The sequence below is a fragment of the Lepisma saccharinum genome, chromosome 4, assembly GCF_977018435.1.
Source record: "Lepisma saccharinum chromosome 4, izLepSacc3.1, whole genome shotgun sequence".
NCBI lineage: Eukaryota > Metazoa > Arthropoda > Insecta > Zygentoma > Lepismatidae > Lepisma > Lepisma saccharinum.
Genome location: NC_139232.1, coordinates 67940830 through 67961643, shown reverse-complemented (window position 1 = coordinate 67961643; position 20814 = coordinate 67940830). Strand labels below are relative to the sequence as shown.

Here is a 20814-nt window from a genome sequence, read left to right as displayed (position 1 = left end):
CATTTTAGAACGGTATTAATTCTTGACGTTTTCTACATTGCAAGTGTCTGGAATTTATCGGAAATTGTTAGTTTTCATTCCAGAAATGCAAAGAAAATCACTTAAGGTGAAAATGAGAATTTGAGATTTCCCGACTAGTCGAGAAATTGCGAATATTTCCCGTCCCGAATGTCGGTATTTAAAAAAAATTCCCGTTCCGATCAAAAATATTCTGTCCCGCATAACAATAAGTACCTATCTATATTTATTTTCAATTTGCCTGAAGCCACAAAATGTAAATGGGTGGAAATGCTCATTTGTGTACTCGATTTCGTGTGTTCGGTTTCTGGCATGGTTTCCTATCTGCATAGTGCAACACTAGCGCATAGATTTGGAATTCATTTCATGGATAAATTCACCTCTTACCGTCGTTTCGTCATTACGAGTAAACAACGGATTGGCTCAACCTATACTTCTAATAACCTTGGTATAGACGTTGAGTGATTCTGATTTATGAAGAACGAACAAAGGCAAGTCTGCTTTCATGAATTAAGTGGTAGAAAAATTGTACTTAAAGAAAGTAAAGTGTTGTGACTTGGGGAAAGTGCATATTTGATTTGTACAAATGAGCCCAAAGAAGGTAGGCCACTCTACTAAAACGCCAAGACTCTATAGATACGCCAAAGAAATTGTGAAAGAAGTTAGTACCAACGGAGGAAACTTGAAACATTTGTTTTATACCAAGTACGAGAAGAAACATACAGTACGTGCTACTGCATACTATATATAATTGAGTGGTAAATGTTCGGTATATCGGAGGCCCAAGTTCCTTTTGTTTTATTGCGATTTCATCATGCTACGAATGAAATTTTTACATGGTTCGATTTCGATGTACGTCTGTTAACACATACTGCAGAGTTTTAGAGATTACTTAAGGTTTTGTTCAATATATGTTTTTTATGGTTAGGTTAGGCAGGTTAGGTTTGGTTCCCTTAGCATTAACATAAAGTCCGTAAATGCATTCTATTAAGGTTCCGATTTACTTCTATAGATCGACCACAAGGAAAAAAACCTTGCGACGAAAAGTCCCCGCGCAGCTTTCCCCTTCTTCCCTCCACCTCCAGCCATAAGGAAGCATGGTCCACTCTCCCCCTCCTCTACTCGCGGGAGTTCCGCCCACAGGAGTCGCGGGTCTGCGCAGGTTGTTTTGCTCGTGGTTCCACTATACATTCATTCCCACGCTTCTACGATATTTACTGCCGCTTGTCGACTGAGAATATCTTGTCAATGAGAAGTGCGCAAGGTAATTTTCAAGTTGTTTTTTTCAACATAAATAGCTTTTTATGTCCAAACAGTGCTCAGTACTTTAAGGAAGGTTCAAATTTTGTGTGAGAATGATTTCCAAAATTCTTCAATAATTAGTCTTTGTACTAGGAGAAATCATAAAACAATCTGAACCCTTACTGTTTATGCACAGTTGCTGTCATTTGTTTCAGGGTCTTCCTCCACACAAGAGTTTTGCTACCTTGTGTTCCGACGTCAGACGAGAAATGCCTACGAGGTTAATAATAATAATAATGATAATAATAATTTTTATTGTAGAAACATGTGAGAACATCACATGTATTACAATCGTCAGAAATGTACAAATAAAGTATCTATAGATCTTACAAAAAAAAAAAACAACATTCAAAAAGCATTTTAGAAACGTAACACCACTTACATAAATTTAGTTGTTAACATTATTGTTTTACAATCATAACTATTTTACCTAATACAATTAATTTCAAAGAATTCTTCTACCCTATATATACAGTTATCGGTTAATATTTTTTGTACTTTTCTTTTGAATTCTAAAAAGGGCAGTTGCCTTAAAGACAGAGGGAGAGCATTGTGAAACTTAACTAACATGTAGTAGAAGGTTTTTTGTGTCTTCTTGTAATTACATCTAAACAATCCTAAACAATCCCTATTTCTGGTTTGATAGGCATGTGAACACCCTAACTCCTCATAAATGTGAATGTTCTCTTTTATATAGAGTAGGCATTGGAATACAAAGATAGCAGGAGCTGTCATAATACCTAGTCTAACAAAACTTAACTTACAGTGGCCACGGCTTGGAAGACCACATATTAATCTTACACATATTTTTTGCATTTTTAATAACCTTTTTATTGAAGGCTGATGACCCCAAAGTAAGGTACCATAGCTTAAGTGACTGTGTATCTGTGCATAATAAACAGTTTTTAGAACCTTCAAGCTTACACACAATCTTAACCTACGGATTAAATAAACCCCTTTGCTAACCCTGGATTCAACTCTACTGATATGATCCTCCCATTCCAAATGATGATCTATTAAGAATCCCAAAAAGGTGACAGAATTCTTTTCATGCCCTGTATTATGATTATTACTATAATATGTAAGTTCCAAGTTTTGGATCTTATCAGTGTTTATACAAAGCAAGTTAGCAGTACACCAGTCCTGTACAATATCGGAAGTAGATTTTAATGAGGACCTTAAAAGATTATTAGAATCAGAGTTCAAACAGATATTGATATCATCAGCAAATAGGTAACTACTGACCAAGGGTGTTGAAATGTTATATGGCAAATCATTTATGTAAATAATAAAAAGAATAGGACCCAGAATAGATCCTTGAGGTACTCCATGTTTAACAGGTAACAAGTTTGACTCCATTTCTTCAAAAACTACTCTCTGAGATCTCCCACTTAAATATGATTGCAAAAGTGACAGCGCTCCATCCTCAAAACCATAAAATCTTAACTTTTTTAGCAGAAGAGAGTGAGATACAGTATCGAATGCTTTGGACAAATCATATAGTTTCACATTAACAACTTTCTTACTGTCTAACCCTAATATACAATTTTTCAAGAATGAGACAGCAGCCTTAACAGTCCCTAGCCCAGTTCTATAGCCAAATTGAGAGTTACTAAATAACTTATTTTGTTCAAAATAATCAACAATCTGATTATTTAGGACAATCTCAAAAACTTTTGATATGACTGGAACCAACGAAATAGGTCTGTAACTATCAGGAAAAGACTTATTACCCTTTTTAAATATGGGTATCACTTTTACAAGCTTGAAGTCTTCAGGGAAAACGCACCCAATAATACATGAGTTTATAATGTGAGTTAAAGGTTCCTTTATAAAATTTACTCCATATTTCAATATGATAGAGCTTAAGTTATAAATATCCTCACATCTACTACTACTCATTTTAATGATTGCTCTTTCAATGTCTTTTACTTCAACAAGATGAAAATTAAAAGTAGTTGTAGGTTTTAATAATCCATTTAAATAAAAACTTGAATCATTTTTACTTGGGCAAGATGAAACTTTGTTCAGGATTTCTTCAACTTTATTAATAAAAAAATTGTTGAGTTCAGACGTGCTAAGTTGGTTATTAAAATCTTTTCTGGTCACATGTATGGAATTACTCTCTTTTTTTACAATATCCCACATTGCTTTTGACTTATTACTAGAGTTGTTTATAAAATTATCATTAACCTTAATCCTAGTTTCCCTAACTAATCTATATAATTTCTTCTTACTATTTATATACAGATTCTTCATGCCATTTGAACCAGTACTAATATAATAGTCATAAAAACGTTCACATTCTCCTTTGAGTTTGTCAATTTCTTTACTTCTAACCCTTGTAGGTTTGGGTTTAGTAAGTTTGCCTACAACATACTTTAGAGGAAATGCCCTTTCAGCTGAATTAGACATTTCAGACATTAAAAATTTTACTTTGCCATTTATATTATTTACAGAACGATACATAATTTTCCAGTTAACAAGTGATAGTTCATCGTGAAATTTTAAAATATTTTCCTCTTTCATTAGTCCCACTCTTAACTTGCAGTTTTTGGTATCAATTTTAGATGAGACTTTAGGAAAATTAACCTGAGACTTAAGTAAAACTGCCCAATGATCAGATACAACAGTTTTAACAATTGAGCTTTTAATTAACCCATCCATAACAGTAACTATGTTATCAAGGCAACTTCCACCTCCGAGTTTGGGCCTAGTAATCTCAGTTGTAGTTATAGCTAAGTTGAACGAGGAAAATAGATTATTTAACATAACACCTTCTAGATTCTTTACTAACCGAAAGTCAATATTGAAATCTCCACATAAAATAATCTTAGCATTAAATGTACACACATGTTCTAAGAGGTTGTGCATTCTATCAATAAATAATTTAAAATCTTTACACTCAACATTCGGCCTATATACTGCAACTAAGATAGTGTTTATTTCTACAAGAAAAGATGCCGTAACCTCAAATACCATTTCAATAGACATGCTGTTTACACTGTGGACAGGCCTGTGAGAAAAGGTTTTCTTGATGAAAATAGCACATCCTCCATGTTTTCTAGTGGGTCTACAATAACTACTACTCAAGTTGTAGCCCTTAAAACCGTAAAGATCAATTTCGCTGGGACGTAGCCAGTGCTCAATTATACATAAGAAATCGGCATTCAATGTAGAGACATAGTCTTCAACAATGGTATATTTATTTGAGAAGCCTTGGATATTCCAGAGAAGAGTTACAATTTCATTAGGCTTATATTGATTATTAAAGCTACTACTAACAACTTCCGCAAGTTTGACTTTTGTATTTATTGGATGATCTTCAAGGATATTAGACATAGGCCTATTATTAAAACTACTAAGACTACTAATAACTTCTACCGGCCTGACTTCTGAATTATTTTGATGATCTTTCGGAGTATTAGGCATAGGCCTACCTAATGATCTAAAAAAGTATCATTATTGAAACTTAGAGGGATAGGCTCAGAAGGAGCACACTTATTTGCTAATTCCAATATCTTATCACTAACAAATTTTAGTTAGTTAGGTTTGTTAGGTTAGGTGCCATTAGCATAAATACAATGGAAAATTATTCTTTGGGCTAAGAGAACTAAACCAAGCTAGCCTAAAATAAAAATGCTTTTTCCCATGACGTCAGAACACAAGGTTGCTCAAGTGTGGTATGATAAGTGAGACCCTTCGTTTCGCTGAATTCGAGTTGATTTGTCGCTCCGGATTACACCCACACATGCAGGTTTCTTCATTATTTCAGACGAGGAATGCTTACAAGTTTAGGTTAGGCCTGTTAGGTTGGGTTCCAATAGCATAAATACAATGAAAAATGTTTCCCTGCTACTAAAAGCAATGCATTTCTCTATTCGTTCGTGTCCATATTGTTTAATCACAGTTACTTTCATTATTTCGACGAGGAATACCTACAAGGTTAGGTTTTATTAGCATAAATACAATGACAAATTATTATTCAGGCTAAGAGAACTAAACCTAGTTACCTAACAACGTAGGCATGTTTTGCTTTCACTAGATTTCCGCAGGAATGTGCTCCACCATGTCACGTTTTCCTTCCAAGAGCACCCAACCTGGATACGTATTTCTCTTTTTTTTTTTTCAAAGAAAAAAAAATTCCGCTCCTTCAAACTTACTTTTCCCGATTACTAACTACAAAACATTACCAAAAAATTATGAACCGCATTCCTCCTAAGCAGCCCATATTATGTAGCCTTACCCAAATTTTCACGTACAGAGTATTTCTTTTGGTAAAAATTTATTATTCTACAAACACATGTAACTTCTTCGTTTCGTCACTTTTAACATTCGTACTTACGTATCTGCTTCGCAGAACATTCTTGAAGGTGTATTCAGGTTTTTTTGATGAAAGTAATTTCAATTTTTCACATTATGAGTACTTCTTTATTTGCGTTGTTTCGTTTGCGTAAGAAACAGTATGGCGCGTACCTTCGTGGATCATCGTGCTTCGTGCTTGTGTTTTGTCGATGCAGTGTTTCCAACCTTCGTAACCTAAAATATACTCGTCAAGTGGATTTTTTTTAAAGCTTCTGAACATTATTTTACGAACAAGATTTTATCTATGCTTGCCTAACCTAACCTAACCTTGCTGGAAATGGTTCGTGGGGCTATGCGTGAATGTTTTTTGGGGCTATCCATCAATGGTTTGTAGTGCTACGTGTTTTTCAAGTATCCAATTACAAAATCCAGTGAATCTTCCACACCCAGTATGAATTTCACCACGCATCCATGACACGTCATCTTTTCGGAAAACAATGCCATGGTTGGAAACCCTGCAATCGACAAAACACAAGCACGATGCACGATAATCTACGGAGGTGTACGTGCCAAAGGCTATTGTGCGTCGGAGAAATACTTTTAAACAAAAATAATGAATTTCCGCTATGATACATTCCCACATGACAGAAAACACCTTCCAGATGTTAGACAATGCTACAGGAACTTATTACCGTAAGTAGTTTCTTGTGTAAAAATGAAGAAATCTGTTTGTGGAATAGTAAATTAGTACCCTTCTTTTGATTCATTTCTTCGCTTTCGTAACACAACATGGTGAGCTGGGTTTGACTACCGTAGTGGGTATGCATTGTTTCCAACCTTCTTCACCAAAAAATACCTACTATCATGTTCGTCATGTGCAAATTGTACATTATGCACAAGTAGCTGACGGATAGCCCCACGAATCATTTCCGATCAGGTTTGGTTAGGTTAGGCAAGCATAGTTAAAAAAAAGGGGGTTACATCATCACATCCGCTTCATGTCGGGAGAGCAATGTCAATTGTGCGTCAGTGAGATATTTCACTTCAAAATACATGATTTTCTGGTCAAATAGATTCTACGATGAAAGAAAATACCTCGACGAACGTTAGAAACCTTAGAGAAACTCATTTCCGTAAGTAGTTTCTTCTGTAAAATTGAATAAATGTGTCTCCGATATACCGAACTTTCACCTAATTGAGTTGTGTGGACAATAAAATATCTGTGTACGTAAAAAATACGTTCCACGCAAAATCACCCTGAGCAGATTGCTTCATAGTCATAGATTTTTTTACTGATAGATACTTGGTCCAATAAGACAAATATGTAATATTAGACTTGTCCAACAAATATTTTCAGAAATTTGGTAGAAGAATGAATGCATCCTGTCACACTAAAGTATCATATCTCGGAAACTTTGGAGTATTGTAATGATTTAGGTATTGTTGGAGAGGAGGACAGTCCTAACAGAAAATAACTGTGGTAGCACTCTTACCTACTCATAAAGTTCAAAAATTTTTAAAGAAAGTAATTTTTTGTGATTAAAGACACTCAACTTTGGTTAATTGTTTGATAGGAAATCCCAGGTTTTACAACAATGAAAATTGTTACATAGCATAATCAATACATAATATTGAAAATCAGAAATTTAATATTTTTCATAGTAAAAATATCACAGGTTTCAGTATTGGGTGTATGGACCAATGTTTCTACTAGCATAGAGCTATATTTTTGACAAATGGCCCTAAGACACTCACAAATTACCACTAATATGAGTAAACATAATATTGTTGGAAATGTTGAAAAATTGGGAGAAGCATTACTATGTTTTTATCCACTTTAATTCACAGAAATTATACTGAGACCAGAGATTTTGTTCAGAACGCATATGGGTCAGTCCATACCGAATGTTCCAGCATTGGTTGCTTGACCATTTTTAAAATTTTCTATATTTTTGCTGTTCTAACCCGTATGCAGGGGTAGTTCAAAGCAGGCATAATTTTTCTAAAACATGACTATTTTTTTTTCCACGACTATTTTTGGTCTTTGCAGACAGTTGCGGTAATTAAGCTAATTAAAATGGTAGAAGGCTGTGGTAAAGAACATTGTTTTCAGTACATTTCAAGCTTTATTTTATGTTCTGTGTATTTTTTCACCTTCTGTAATGAAAAAGGCTGAATTTGAAGGCCAAAGTTGATATTCAATTTTGAACAAAAATCAAATTTTAGGGTTTTTTTAGGACTTAATATGCCATTCGCATAATGTAATTAATATATACAACAAATATAATTATATCCTGTAACTAATAACGTAAATTTACCTTTTGCCTAAATTCCCCGTTATCCATGGAATATCAATCTCGATTTATTGCAGGTTCTTCTCAGAGTGCATTTTGCGCAGTAAATACCAATTTTTTTTAGGTCCCCAATCAGAGAGATAGGGGCTAAAATTTTGGAAAATTAAAATGAAAATTAGCATTTTCAAAGAGCTTTAACTAAAGAAGGAAACCAGTAGCAGAGCTCAAATATTTTCAACCAAAACTTTGGATACCGTATTCTCGCGTCTATAAGCCGCACTTTTTTCCCCCCGAAAAGTGGACCAAAAAATGGGTTGCGGCTTATACACGCGAATGATAAGAAAAGCATGTGCGGCTACACAAGAATGAGAAAACATTTGCAGCTTATCCATGCGAATGAAAGAAACTGCAGCTACTGCTAGGATACTAAAATACGTACGTTGATTTGTTATCTTTATCACATAACGGATTCATTAACAGCAAATCCAACAAAAATGCATCTGTAGCAGGCTTTGCAACAATATGATATCTTATCTTTGAACACAAATCGTCCTTACTGTCGTATTGATCTGGAAACCATTCAGTAAAGTGAAGTTGTTAAAGAAGGTTGTGGGCCAGAGGTCAAGGTTGGTACTATCAAAGGGAGGATGTCTGGCAGAAGAATCAGCTACGATGCTCATTTTAAACTTCAAGCGTTTCCTTCAAGATATGCTGAAGGAAACGGCAACAGATCTCCAGCGCGATATTACGATGTGGACGAGTCTAACATTCGTCGATGGAGAAATCAGAAGGAACAACTTGCTGCAACAAGTGGCAAGAGAAAGACATTTTGTGAAAAAGGAGCCAAATTTCCACAGGTAGAAGAAGAAGTTTTGGCCCTTGTAACTGAGAGAAGAAGTTCTGGCTATGCTGTAACCGTAGACATGATACGTTTTCAAGCTCGTGAAGTAGCTTCAAAGTTAGACATCAGTCGTCAAGCTTTCCGATCTAGTGTGGGATGGTGTTCACGGTTTATGAGTAGGAAAAGTTTATCATTTCGCCGTAGGACAACAATTGCGCAACATTTCCCTGCAGACTTTGATCAGAAAATTGTTAAATTTCACAAATACGTGATTCGAATGCGACCAATGATTATAGCTTGTCTCAGATCAGCAACGTGGATGAAACACCTATTTACTGGGACATGCCTATGTCCAGCACAGTTGCACCGAGAGGCTCGGACACGGTATCGATCAAGACCACTTGTGGAGAGAAACAACGATGCACTGTAATGTTGGGTGTTCTCGCGGGTGGAAGGAAACTGCCACCGTATGTTCTGCTGAAGCATAAGAATGTGCCAAAGGAGGCATTTCTGCCGGGTATTATCATACGTGCCCAGCAGAAGGGATGGATGGAAGAAGAACTGGTATTGGACTGGATAGACAAAGTGTGGAATAGAAAGGTCTGGTGCATTGCTGAAGCAAAAGAGTTTGCTGGTGTGGGACAGCTTTCGTGGGCACCTAACAGACAGAATACAGACAAAATTACAACACTTGAAAAACGGATGTAGCTGTGATTGCTGGGGGTCTAACATCTGACATGCAGCCCCTAGACGTTTGTGTAATTTGTTCGTTTAAAGCTGCGTTCCAGTGTCTGTATAATGACTGGATTAGTGCAGGAAACCACGAGCTTACAGCAACAGGAAAGATCAAACGTCCGACTGTCAAGCAAGTGTGTGAATGGATTCTGGCAGCATGAGAAAATGGAATGAGTAGCAGCAACGACAGTGAATAAGGGCTTTGAGGACTCAAACTGAATGATATGGTATTACTGTGTAGATCATTGCGCTAAAATAAAGGTTAAAATACTTACTTAAAATTGGCTACTTACGCAAAAAAAAAAAAAAAAAAGAAGAAGTCAATCGGGGTGCGGCTAATAGACGCAAGAATACGGTATGTATGTTACCTCTTAAAAATTATAGCTCTGATATTATATTACTTCCCTACTAAAAGGAATCCTAAACTTTGATTTTTTGTTCACTGTACTGAAAACAGTGTTGTATACAACAGCTTTCTATCATTTTTCTTAGCTGAGTTATCATAATTATCACAACTGTCTGCAAAGGCCAAAAATACATGAAGTCATGAAACAAAAATGACCACCATAAAACATAAACATAGTCAAGTTTTAGAAAAATAATGCCTGCTTTGAACTACTCCTGCATAGGGGCTAGAACAACAAAAATATAGAAAATCTTAAAAATTTTCAAGTAACCAGTGCTGGACAATTCAGTGTGCATTCTGGACAAAACTCTGGTCTTAGTACAATTTCTGTGAACTAAAAGTGGATAAACAACATAGTAATGCTTCTTCCACTTATTCAACATTTCTAACAATATTATGTGTACTCATATTAGTGGTAATTTGTGAGTGTCTTAGGGCCATTTGTCAAAAAATATAGCTGTATGCTAGTGGAAACATTGGTTCATACACCCAATACTGAAACCTGTGATATTTTTACTATGAAAAATATTACCTTTCTGATTTTTTAATATTATGTTTGACATGTATTGATCATGCTGTGTAACAATTTTCATTGTTGTAAAACCTGGGATTTCCTATCGAACAATTACCCTAAGTTGAGTGTCTTTTTAATTACAAAAAATTACTTTCTTTCAACTGTATGAACAGGTAAGAGTGGTAACACAGCTATTTTCTATGAGGACTGTCCTTCTCCTCTCCAAAAATACCTAATTCATCACAATACTCCACATAGTGTCCAAGATATGACATGTTTTGTGTCACATAGTGCGTTCGTTAGTCCACCCAATTTCTGAAAATCTTCAAATTTTCAAAAATTTGTAACTTTCAAAATATTTGTTGGACAAGTCTATTACATATTTGTCATATTGGACCAAGTATCTATCAGTAAAAAAAAAAAAAAAAAAAAAATTGGAAGCAAATCCATGACTATGAAGTAACTTTTTGTCTTTCAATTGGGTGATTTTACGTGGAATGACCTGGTGGAAAATAAAATATCTGTGTACGTAAAAATACTTGATTTGCATGAAAACATGACTATGAAATTAATTTAACACTAATTTACAAGCTCTGCTTATTTTGAAATTAAGGGCATATATGAGGAACTAAAATGACATTATAGGGGCTCGGTCACCGACAGTACATTCTCAGAAATTTCGACATTTTAAAAATTTAATCAATCGATTTCAGTGTCTAACCACTGGTGTACACAGAGGGGGGAGCTGAAGGGGCTACATCCCCCTCCGAAATTTTGAGAAAATGAACATTTTCAAACCAAAGCGGTGAAGAATTCGGAAAAAAACAGTTGTAAATACAACCCCCCTTAAAATGACCACCCATTGTCATTTTGGAGAATAGAAAGTTTTTAATATTCGAAATATCTTATTGTGTATACCGCCTCCCCAAAAAAGCAGATATGCACTATCCAACTATGTTACAATTCCAGCCCCTCCTGAAAATAAATACTGCGTGTATCTAAGCTAATATAAAATTTATTTCAAAGTCTGCTAACTACAAATAATCAAGATATTTACCTCGTAAGTGTGACCAGCATTTGTTTTTGCCTTGTATCTTGGAGCAGTTTCATCACTTTAAACAAATCATTATATACACACAGAAATTCTAACAGTATTAAACCTAACAAAAACGTAAAATGACTATTAGTATCAAACCTGACACTTCTAACCAAATAACACCAATTGCATCTAAAATAAAAACATCTTCAAGAAATATGCATACACACCAAGTATTTGCATTTTCTGCTATGCTGTAGCAGTGATGAGAAGAATACACATGAACTTGTCAGTATCTGCGTGACCAGCACTTCGTATCCTGAAGCAGTTTTAAAACAAAATATTGTGTGAACACACACACACAAACATGAAACTTCAAAGAGCATTAAGCCTACTAACAAAAAACTTAAAATTACTATGAGCAACGATGCCATGGTGATATTAGTGCCACACAAAACCATTCATTATTTTGCTAGAACACATCTATGAAGAGCTAAAAAGAACAGAGGACCTTCATATTAATGTGAACAGGACTTAGTTTCTCCCAGCGTGTAGCTGTATATTATCTAATGTACTAGCAAAGAATGCATGTTCCTCCAGGACTCAAACCTGGCTCTCTGGCATACATTGCCACTTCTCTACCAACTGGTGATACGAGCTAGATCTAGTCTTTACCTATTTATTTATTTATTTTACATTTTGTCTGTCACTGCTACTGTAACAGAATTTTTTGGCCATCAAGTACGGTATGCCAGAGACCCTGGTGCGGATAATTTTGAGATTTGTACATTAAACAGCAACATTTTCAATAGGTGCGTATCAAGGGCACCCGTAGATTTTTTGTTCTCATTTTTTTTTGCTCACAGTAAGGGGAACTTGGGGGTTGCTGTTGTCCAGTGGTCGAAAGTAGCATTGCTACTGTAGCTATTACTGGGACTGCATACTAACCAGTGTGCAATCATAGTGCAGAACTGTTATTTTGACAAAATCCTGTTTTCCTGCTGGCTGCTTTGGGGAGGAGGGATTGTAATGCTGTTGCTTCTTGCCCAAGTAGTGGGCATAATTGTTTTACGTGAATGCCTTCGTAGGTAAACACGGCAACAGAAGGTCACTAGCATAAAGGTGTTCCCCCACCGGATATAAGGGCATCCTCACAATAATAATAATAACCCGCAGCGCTACAGCCCGAGAGGGCCTTGGCTTACCTACCGACTGCTGGTCTCCCTCCCACACTGTTCCTCCGTCACCTGTTGTAGGCATCGTCACAATAGATACAAAATTTGTAGCTGTAGCGGTGATACATTTTGCACATTGTAGTGTAGCTGTAGCGAAGCTCCAAAATTCCTGTGGTTGTGAAAATTTCCCCACAGCTACATTTCTTCTCAGCATTTTTGGGTTAAATTTTAAATTTTAGATGTGGCAACAGCGTAGAAAAAAATTCAACAACTTTTGCAGAAGGTTCATAAAGACAAAGTCTATTACATGGAAATATGGATAATCTAGATTATAAATATCTTGATATCGCAGTATAGATATCCACATAATTAATTTCATTAGTATCTTAATAATTCTAATATCCAGATAACTGGCATATATGAATATATTCCAGCCAACAGCTACTTTTATTGAACTGCATTACTATTTTGGGGAGAAATATGCCTTGTTTCCGCCACCCCCAGAACAAATCCTGTGGATATCCATGATGTAAGAGACATTACTGTGTAAAACACAACTTGCAGTGCAAGAACGAGGATCCATTTTCCACTACAAGGACAAAGCAATAGTGCCAGCAATCAATGGCTCAGTACGTTAACAGCATTGATCATTTTCAGTACATAGTATCTCATCAGCAAGAAATTAGTGTTACAAGAACGATAAACATAGACTTTCTGGAATTACAATTATTTTCATCATAATATTTGTTCAAAAATTTTAAAATTACAATTCATTTAGAACACTCTGGTTTCCACGAACGTTTCCTCAATATATTTTATGATATTGTAAAAAGTACGTACAAATTATTGACTTCCCTGCAGAAACAGCAATCTCATTAGTTAATACGTATACAGTTTTTCCAAATTTATGTATTTTTCCTACTTTTACGTCGCTTTTCTGTAACTTCGCTAATCATGACAATGAGGATGAATGGTTTATTTACTAATTCTCTTATCTAGAGTCGCTTTCTGCCACTTTCGGCTTATTATAAGAATGAGTATGAATGATGGTGAACAGTATGGGGAATGGAGGAGCAGCAGGATCCCATCCTCCCAACTAGGCATCTTTCCCACTTTTTGTTGAGTTATCTGTGTATAAAGTTGAGCCCACTTTATGTACAGATAAGCAAATCGAGACTGGATCCAAGCCACTATGTGCCTCAGCCGGGTATCAAACCTGGGGGTCCTTTGATTACAAGGTGACAAATTTTCACTGTCTTCAGGGAAACAGAAACTAGAAAGACTTACATACATAAAAGCATCACTTCACCTCTCTCATTTATACCACAGAAGCATCCCCCAGCTGTCTCCAACATTTGAGCAAACATATCCCCCACCCCAACTAACATTCCATTTAAGGGCTAAGAAGATAAATTTGAAAAATTTTAATTTTTTTTTTTATTCCCCTTTTGCACAACTGGTTATAGTTAATTTTGATACATATGATAAATTCCAATTAATTTTTAAAAAGTAGTCCGCAGGGGTCAATATGAAATTGTTGTACATAAACTTTTAGTGAAAATGTCGGTTATAGAAGAATTATTTTATCTTAATGATGAATATCAGTCTTAGTTATGCAGATATTCAGAAAATCTGGTTATCCATCATGTTCACGACAATTATCATCCTTGAAAGAGTCAGTGAGATATAATTTTCATTCAATACTGCCTTCATATCATTCTATTAAAAATGAAATATTTATTCTCAATAAAAATATGTTGATATGTAAACATAAATAATTTTGCCAAATAATTGTAGTAATTAATTTGGGTAACACCCTAATTGCAATACTCATTATATCAAATTTGAATTGATATGCCACTTACATATGTTATTTTCAAACATTATAGTAAAAATAAGTAATTCAAGTAACACTGCTATGAAAATTATCGAATGACGGGAAACATGATATTAAATAACAGAATCTAGGGGCTTGTTTTGAATATCCATATGCAGAAGTAGTCCAAAAGTAGCAAAGTAGTGAGTAGCGAACAGGAGTAGCATAGCGAGCTACATTTTGGTAAATGTAGCTGTAGCGAAGCTAGATTTTTTAAGAATAGCTGTAGCTGTAGTGAAGCTACATTTAAAATGTAATGTTCTGATCACTGCCGTTGCTCAGTTAAGAACATTGCCATAAAGCATCCACCAATAGTATAATTAGCATAGATGTCACTTACCCACTGCATTGGTTTTATTTGCAGCATGTGATCAAATTTAGTCTTGAAATCACGCTAGAAAAGGGGTTTATGTGTGTGTGTGTGTGTGTGTGTGTGTGTGTGTGTGTTAGGAATGGAAGCAATCTCCATGCATTTTTTTAAAATGATAAACTGAAATTCAATAGTGATGCTGATGTATTTGATAAAATATTGTTTGAATTTTTCATTACAGAGTAAATATTTTCTCACTTAACATTATTGAGCATTTGTTATTTGTTAAGGGTAAAGGGCGCAGTTTCTTCTGCAAGCATTATAGAGTATTCATTTGGCAGAGGCAACCTCTCTTCTAAGTTGATTTGGTAGCTTAACTTTTTCAGGCATCTGGACACACTGCCAGTAGAATCCTTTATGGACTCGTGTTGTGTCCTGCTGTGTTCCTCATCTTCGCAATTAGCCAATAGTGTTAGAAGATAGTAAAATAAATAAAATCAACCAACCCGTCATTTGGCAAAGAGCACCACTAGTTATGTAGGCATTTTTCTTTGATTTGTGAAGAATTTTGAAATGGGTTTACTCCAATACATAACCAAAGATGAACAGAAAAGAAAGGTTGGAGATATCTTTTAAAATAATAACTCATCACTTGGTTCACCAAAGACTGCTTTCTTTTCAAGAAAATAGATATATTTCTTAATTCAACGTGAATTTATCATTATCTTACCTAATGTTATTTGAACACTGGGAGAATATGTACCAATGTTAATATATGTGTATTCCATTGCAACGATAGCTTATTAATTTATCAGATTTTTGCTTGATAATCACATAAGATAATGAGAATTTTATGCTCCTACATTTTGACAAAATTTATTTTCATGTGAGACATTACCTCTTTCTACAGTGCCATTGACACTAGGAATGAAAGTATCTTTTAAGTCATGATATGTTCTACCAATTCCAAAAACTACAGATTACGAACCTGGACTTCCGTTCTGCTTTTCCTTTTCAGAATTTGAAGGGCCTTTTGGGCATAGCATCTAACACACTTCAACATGGAGCAGAATTGGATGAAATAATTGCAGAGAGCAGTTTATTAGAGAATAATGCAAAGTTAGATGAATGGCTAGCCAGAGTTCTGATTTCAGAATTAGTATGGGGTAAAAAAAGTTTGGCAGGAAGCAGTTTACCCATTCAAACTATTCTTGCAGATAGCTCACTCCAGAAAGTACTGAAAAATAGAGGGGAAGAGAAAACTAAAGGTAATTATTTCTTGTTTCTATTTTCTTCTTTTCCTTCCAGTTTTCGCCTGTCAACGTGCATAGTTCATAGTGATGGATTCGGACGGGACAACCGATATTGCCACTGGAGAAGGAAACATGGAAACTATTAGGGTCTTGCTGACCCTCTTTCTGTACAGCATGGCAATGTTTACATTCCCATTTATTGCATTTTCAGGAACTAAATATATTTTGTTGCACGAGTTTCATGTTGAGAGTTTCACCAGTTCTGTGTGGGGTGTTGTGTCAGCTGTTGTTGTGGTACATGTTATAATATTTATGTATGCATACAAAGCTTACCACGAGGATAAGGAGGAAGAACTACAACTGAGAACGCATAAGAGTAGTTTGAACCTAAAATCTGATTAGATTGCTGCTGTAAAAGTTCTTTTGCATACAAGTGACTGGACTGATCTCATCATTATTCCTATTCTGCTAGGAATAATCAATCAGCATTCCATGTAGTCTTTGTAAATGTAAGTTATTGTAAATATTTACAAGAATGTCCAGGGTATGTAGTGGTTTGCTAGTATAACCTTGCACTAGTGTACATTTTTTATTAGTTTTCGTACAACTGATTTGTTAAGGATGTGATCTTGTAATAATAAATACTGTGTACACAAAATTTATCACTCAATCTGTTGTTCAGTATTAGCTAAACAGGTGACATAGAAAGGTGCAAACAAGATTTACAGCAGGGAAGTATATACAGAAAGATCAGTGTTTTTTTGTGGTGGTTTGCAATGGTACACCACACCGACACCTTTTGTAGTTAAAAGGGAAATCTAAACATTTTATGCTAAACATTGCATATACCTTGTCACAGTAACAAACTTGAATAGTACCAGAACCTTTCTTCCCAGAAAAAAACAGAGAAAGATCCTATTATGGCTGACCCCGAAGTCCTCCTTTTCCCTCCAAAATCTTTCCTTATATTCCTCTTTCTCGAACATCAGTTCCTATACATAATTCTGACAATAGAGTGTAATGTCGCAGGATGAGTTGCCAGTAATTTGTCACCTGCTGACACCCACATCTGCATTGAAAGCCAAAAGTCACTATCAGATATTTATAGTGCATGAATGTAATACTCACAAGTTAAATTGATGTAAAAAATTGTCATGGGTTGAGAGACATGTTAATCTTCCTCACATAGCTTGTGTGGTAATAATTTTTCTGTGTTCCGATAGTAGTCAGTCAGTTGCAATACTGTGGTTAGGAGTCAGCTTTTCCAATAGAGGTTCATCCGAATGTTGCAGTTTTGTGGTGGCGTGCATTATGTGCTTGATTTCCAGCCGTGTGTTTGTGTGATAACAATGGCGGACTTCTCACCTGTTCTCCCAGAAGCCCAGACATTAGAGCATGTGACAACTGATTGTGGTCCTTCATACAAGAACATTTTAGCATAATCTGTATGAACTCCATTGAGTACTTGAAAAGATTTCTGCATCTTCAGAATGATCACTTCCGTAGTCTTACGGTTTTTTCTTGCCTTATTTCACTCTTTAATGTGTCTTGTTCAGTTCAGTACAGTTTCTGCATTGATTACATTTTCTCTCACAATAGTAATAATATCTGATCATGACTTTTGGCCCACCCTGTACATCACATTCTTGTATGTCTTCTGAGGTTGCTGGAAAATGAGGACATGCCACAGTGTACAAAAAGACCTTAACTAATATAAGTAGACCATTTCAAAATTTGCAATGATTTCGTTATTCTTTATATCAGATTGTCTTCACATTTTTCACCATCCATATCAAAGAAATTAGAAAATGGCTAAAATATGGGAAAATAAGCATTTATGCATCCAGTGTGTTCACAGTGGGAGGATGCAGACTTCTGTATTGTGCATCAAGCCAAAGTATTGGTGAGCCCAACTTAAGAGTTCAGTATGGGGCTTATGGGGACAGTGTTGCCGCATGGTGCGCAGTGGAAGAAAGCTCCGGCGTGCATCGAACTTCTGCTGTAGTACACGCCGCAACAAAAGTTAGTGATTAACGGAACGGGTACTGTTCAATACAAGAATACAAATCCTTTCACCATGATTTGATGGGAAGCTGTTCTTTCATGCGGCTGTGGTACAGAGTAATGACGGTCCATGGAGGGAGATTTGCAAATAACTGTTCCCGAATATACTTGTCATACGTCTTGCTGTCCATTTCATCGTGTACGTAGACCGTGTTTTTCCCTTTAAGTCCACCTTTTGCACAGAAAGGCTAATCGGGACTGGACCTACAGTTTAAACTGGGATCCGAACCACTATATGCCTCCAAAGGGTATCAAACCAGGACGTTACCACTGTGCCATCGGGGAGGCCTGTTTCACATTTATCGGCACACTGTCTTGTTTGAGACAAAACCGTGTTCATTACCGGCATGCACCAAAGCAAATCTCTCCCCCCGACCTGTAAGTGCTCGCAAACAACTCGTAAGACCGCACAGAAAGTCTTGTGTCTTTATTGTTTTGTCCCTCTATTCGTTTTGCACAGTAGCAGCTCGACAGTCATAGGCGGGTCTAGATTATTTTTTTCTGGGACGTGCACAGAATATGCTGTAAGCATTACGTAATATTGGAAATATAATGTGCAGATTTGCAACTTATTCGACACATCAAAGAGTGCCCTTATATCAGTGTTGTGCCCAGTGTTTTCGAAGGGGGAGGGGGGTAGTACGTATACTTTTTAGTAGCTGGTCCTCATATGCCATCTTCTCCTGCTGTTGACCCTCTTCTTTTAGGAATACTTATCCAAGGAAGGGGGGGGGGGGGTTATGACCAGCATATACGCCCATTGGACACGTCACGTCATTCACATCAATATAATTGCAAGGGTTCGTTCTAGGTGTAATTTGTGGTCAGATGAACTAATCGGAACTGAGCCTTCAATGTATAATTCATCCTAGAATGTACCTCCGCCAGGAAACGAACCCAGGGCCCTTCGATTATAAGGGGATAGCATTAGCAGAATTTCCGTAGTCGCATTAAAATCAAGTGATCCAGGGTTCGATACCTGCTGGAGGCACATAGTACTTCGTATCTCACATAAAACTGTAGGTTCAGTCCCAACTAACCTATCTGCCCATAAAATTGGACTTAAAACTCAATCAATCAATTATTAGTAGAGGTGTGAAATAAAAGGAGTTTTATTGTTTTTTTACTCATATGAAGGATAATTACAGAAAGGAGACTGACATTCTTTTAAATATCTAGGAAAAATGGCTCGTTCATTTTTTTTATCTTTTAATATAACGCTCTCAATACTTTTCATAATACTTAGTCATCATTTTGGGAGGGGCAAGTGAACCTCCTCCCGAAAAAATCCGGCAATGTATTATATACAATGTGCCTGCGAAGTTTCGCCGCACATCGCCTCGTATTAAAGTTATATTCGAAGTCGTTACCTCTTGACGTTTTTTTCTGCTCGTTTGGTGTTGCAAAAGGACCTTTAATCGCTTCGCTATTAATTTTGTAAACAGTTTTGAACGAAATTCCAGTCGTTTCAGCATTTTCGCTTGCAGTCCAACTAACACTTTTACCGGGATGTTTCTGCTTGAAGTATATTTATGTTTATTACAATTTGTCTCTCTTTACTTGTAAGACTCTGGACACTTTTTTGATGTATAATACCACCCCTTGCCATTTTGCTGTTGTAGAATAATTATAATAATAAATGGCAGTGTCTGCTGCCACGTTCTTTTTCTGCTGGAACCTCAAAAAAGATGCGCGTGGCAGTAAACTCGGTCTTTGTTTTATCCTGATTTCATCATGCTATGTATGCAATTACGTCTGTAACACATACTGTTAAGTTGTAGCGATTACTTTTACAAAAATGTTTTAAGATTAGGTCCCTCAGCATTCTTCTAATAATAAACCTAAATGCTTTCTAAAGATAAAGGTTCTAAACACATACTGTTAAGTTGTAGCGATTACTTTTACAAAAATGTTTTAAGATTAAGTCCCTCAGCATTCTTCTAATAATAAACCTAAATGCTCTCGTAGTTAGGTTAAGTTCTGTTAGCATTAAAATAATATCGCTAAATGCTTTCTAAAGATAAAGGTTCTAAATTACCCGTACATTCATACCCACTAATCATATACTTGCATTTATCTTGTCTTAATCTGTTCTTAAGATTTGTAACATCATTTTAGCAGACGAATTACGTGGCAGCAGCAAATTTGACGCTTATTCTTACTGCTGACACGTGCGTGGCAGCAGACTCGGCCATAATAAATTCCTTCAAGAAATACCCAAAATGAGAAAGCGCGCACGCAAACAACAAACCACTTGACCCCCGACAGGAGCCTATTCACGAACTTTTGCCTGGCCATTCCCCGCCCCCTTCCCTCTTCCCAACACGTGTTTGGAGCAAGTGGCAACCGTCGGACGGCTGTTAGTTTTAACTCCCCAAATCGCGGTAAACACAAGAAAGGAAAACGTCTTGTTTTGATGGCCCGAATTGCAAGAGAAGGTGTAAACCATCAAAGCCTTACATTTCCTCTGGTTTTTGCTTATTTATTATTTTCTCTTCGAATGATAACGACTTTTGTTTCTGACAGAAACACACTTGTTTAGGGGTGGTGATCTCAAAAGTAAAAGCCCATAAGGGCCCATACTGAACTCTTAACTTGGGCTCCACTATAGCTGTCCAACGTACTTTGGATGTTTTGAACAATGGTTACCTGTAAATAATACACTAGTCATTATTTACATGTATA

General features: G+C 36.1%; 1 protein-coding gene across 1 annotated transcript in view; it reads left to right on the top strand.

Annotated features, from left to right (window-relative positions):
• The first annotated feature begins 472 nt into the window (after positions 1-472).
• LOC145986547 (28S rRNA (cytosine-C(5))-methyltransferase-like) overlaps positions 473-20814 on the top strand; it is a 47264-nt gene continuing 26922 nt past the window's right edge. The window contains exons 1-2 of the mRNA XM_083120676.1: positions 473-742; positions 15831-16080. Of these exons, the coding sequence (XP_082976802.1) occupies positions 605-742; positions 15831-16080 (388 nt within the window). The 5' untranslated portion in view covers positions 473-604. The remainder of the gene's footprint in view (positions 743-15830; positions 16081-20814) is intronic.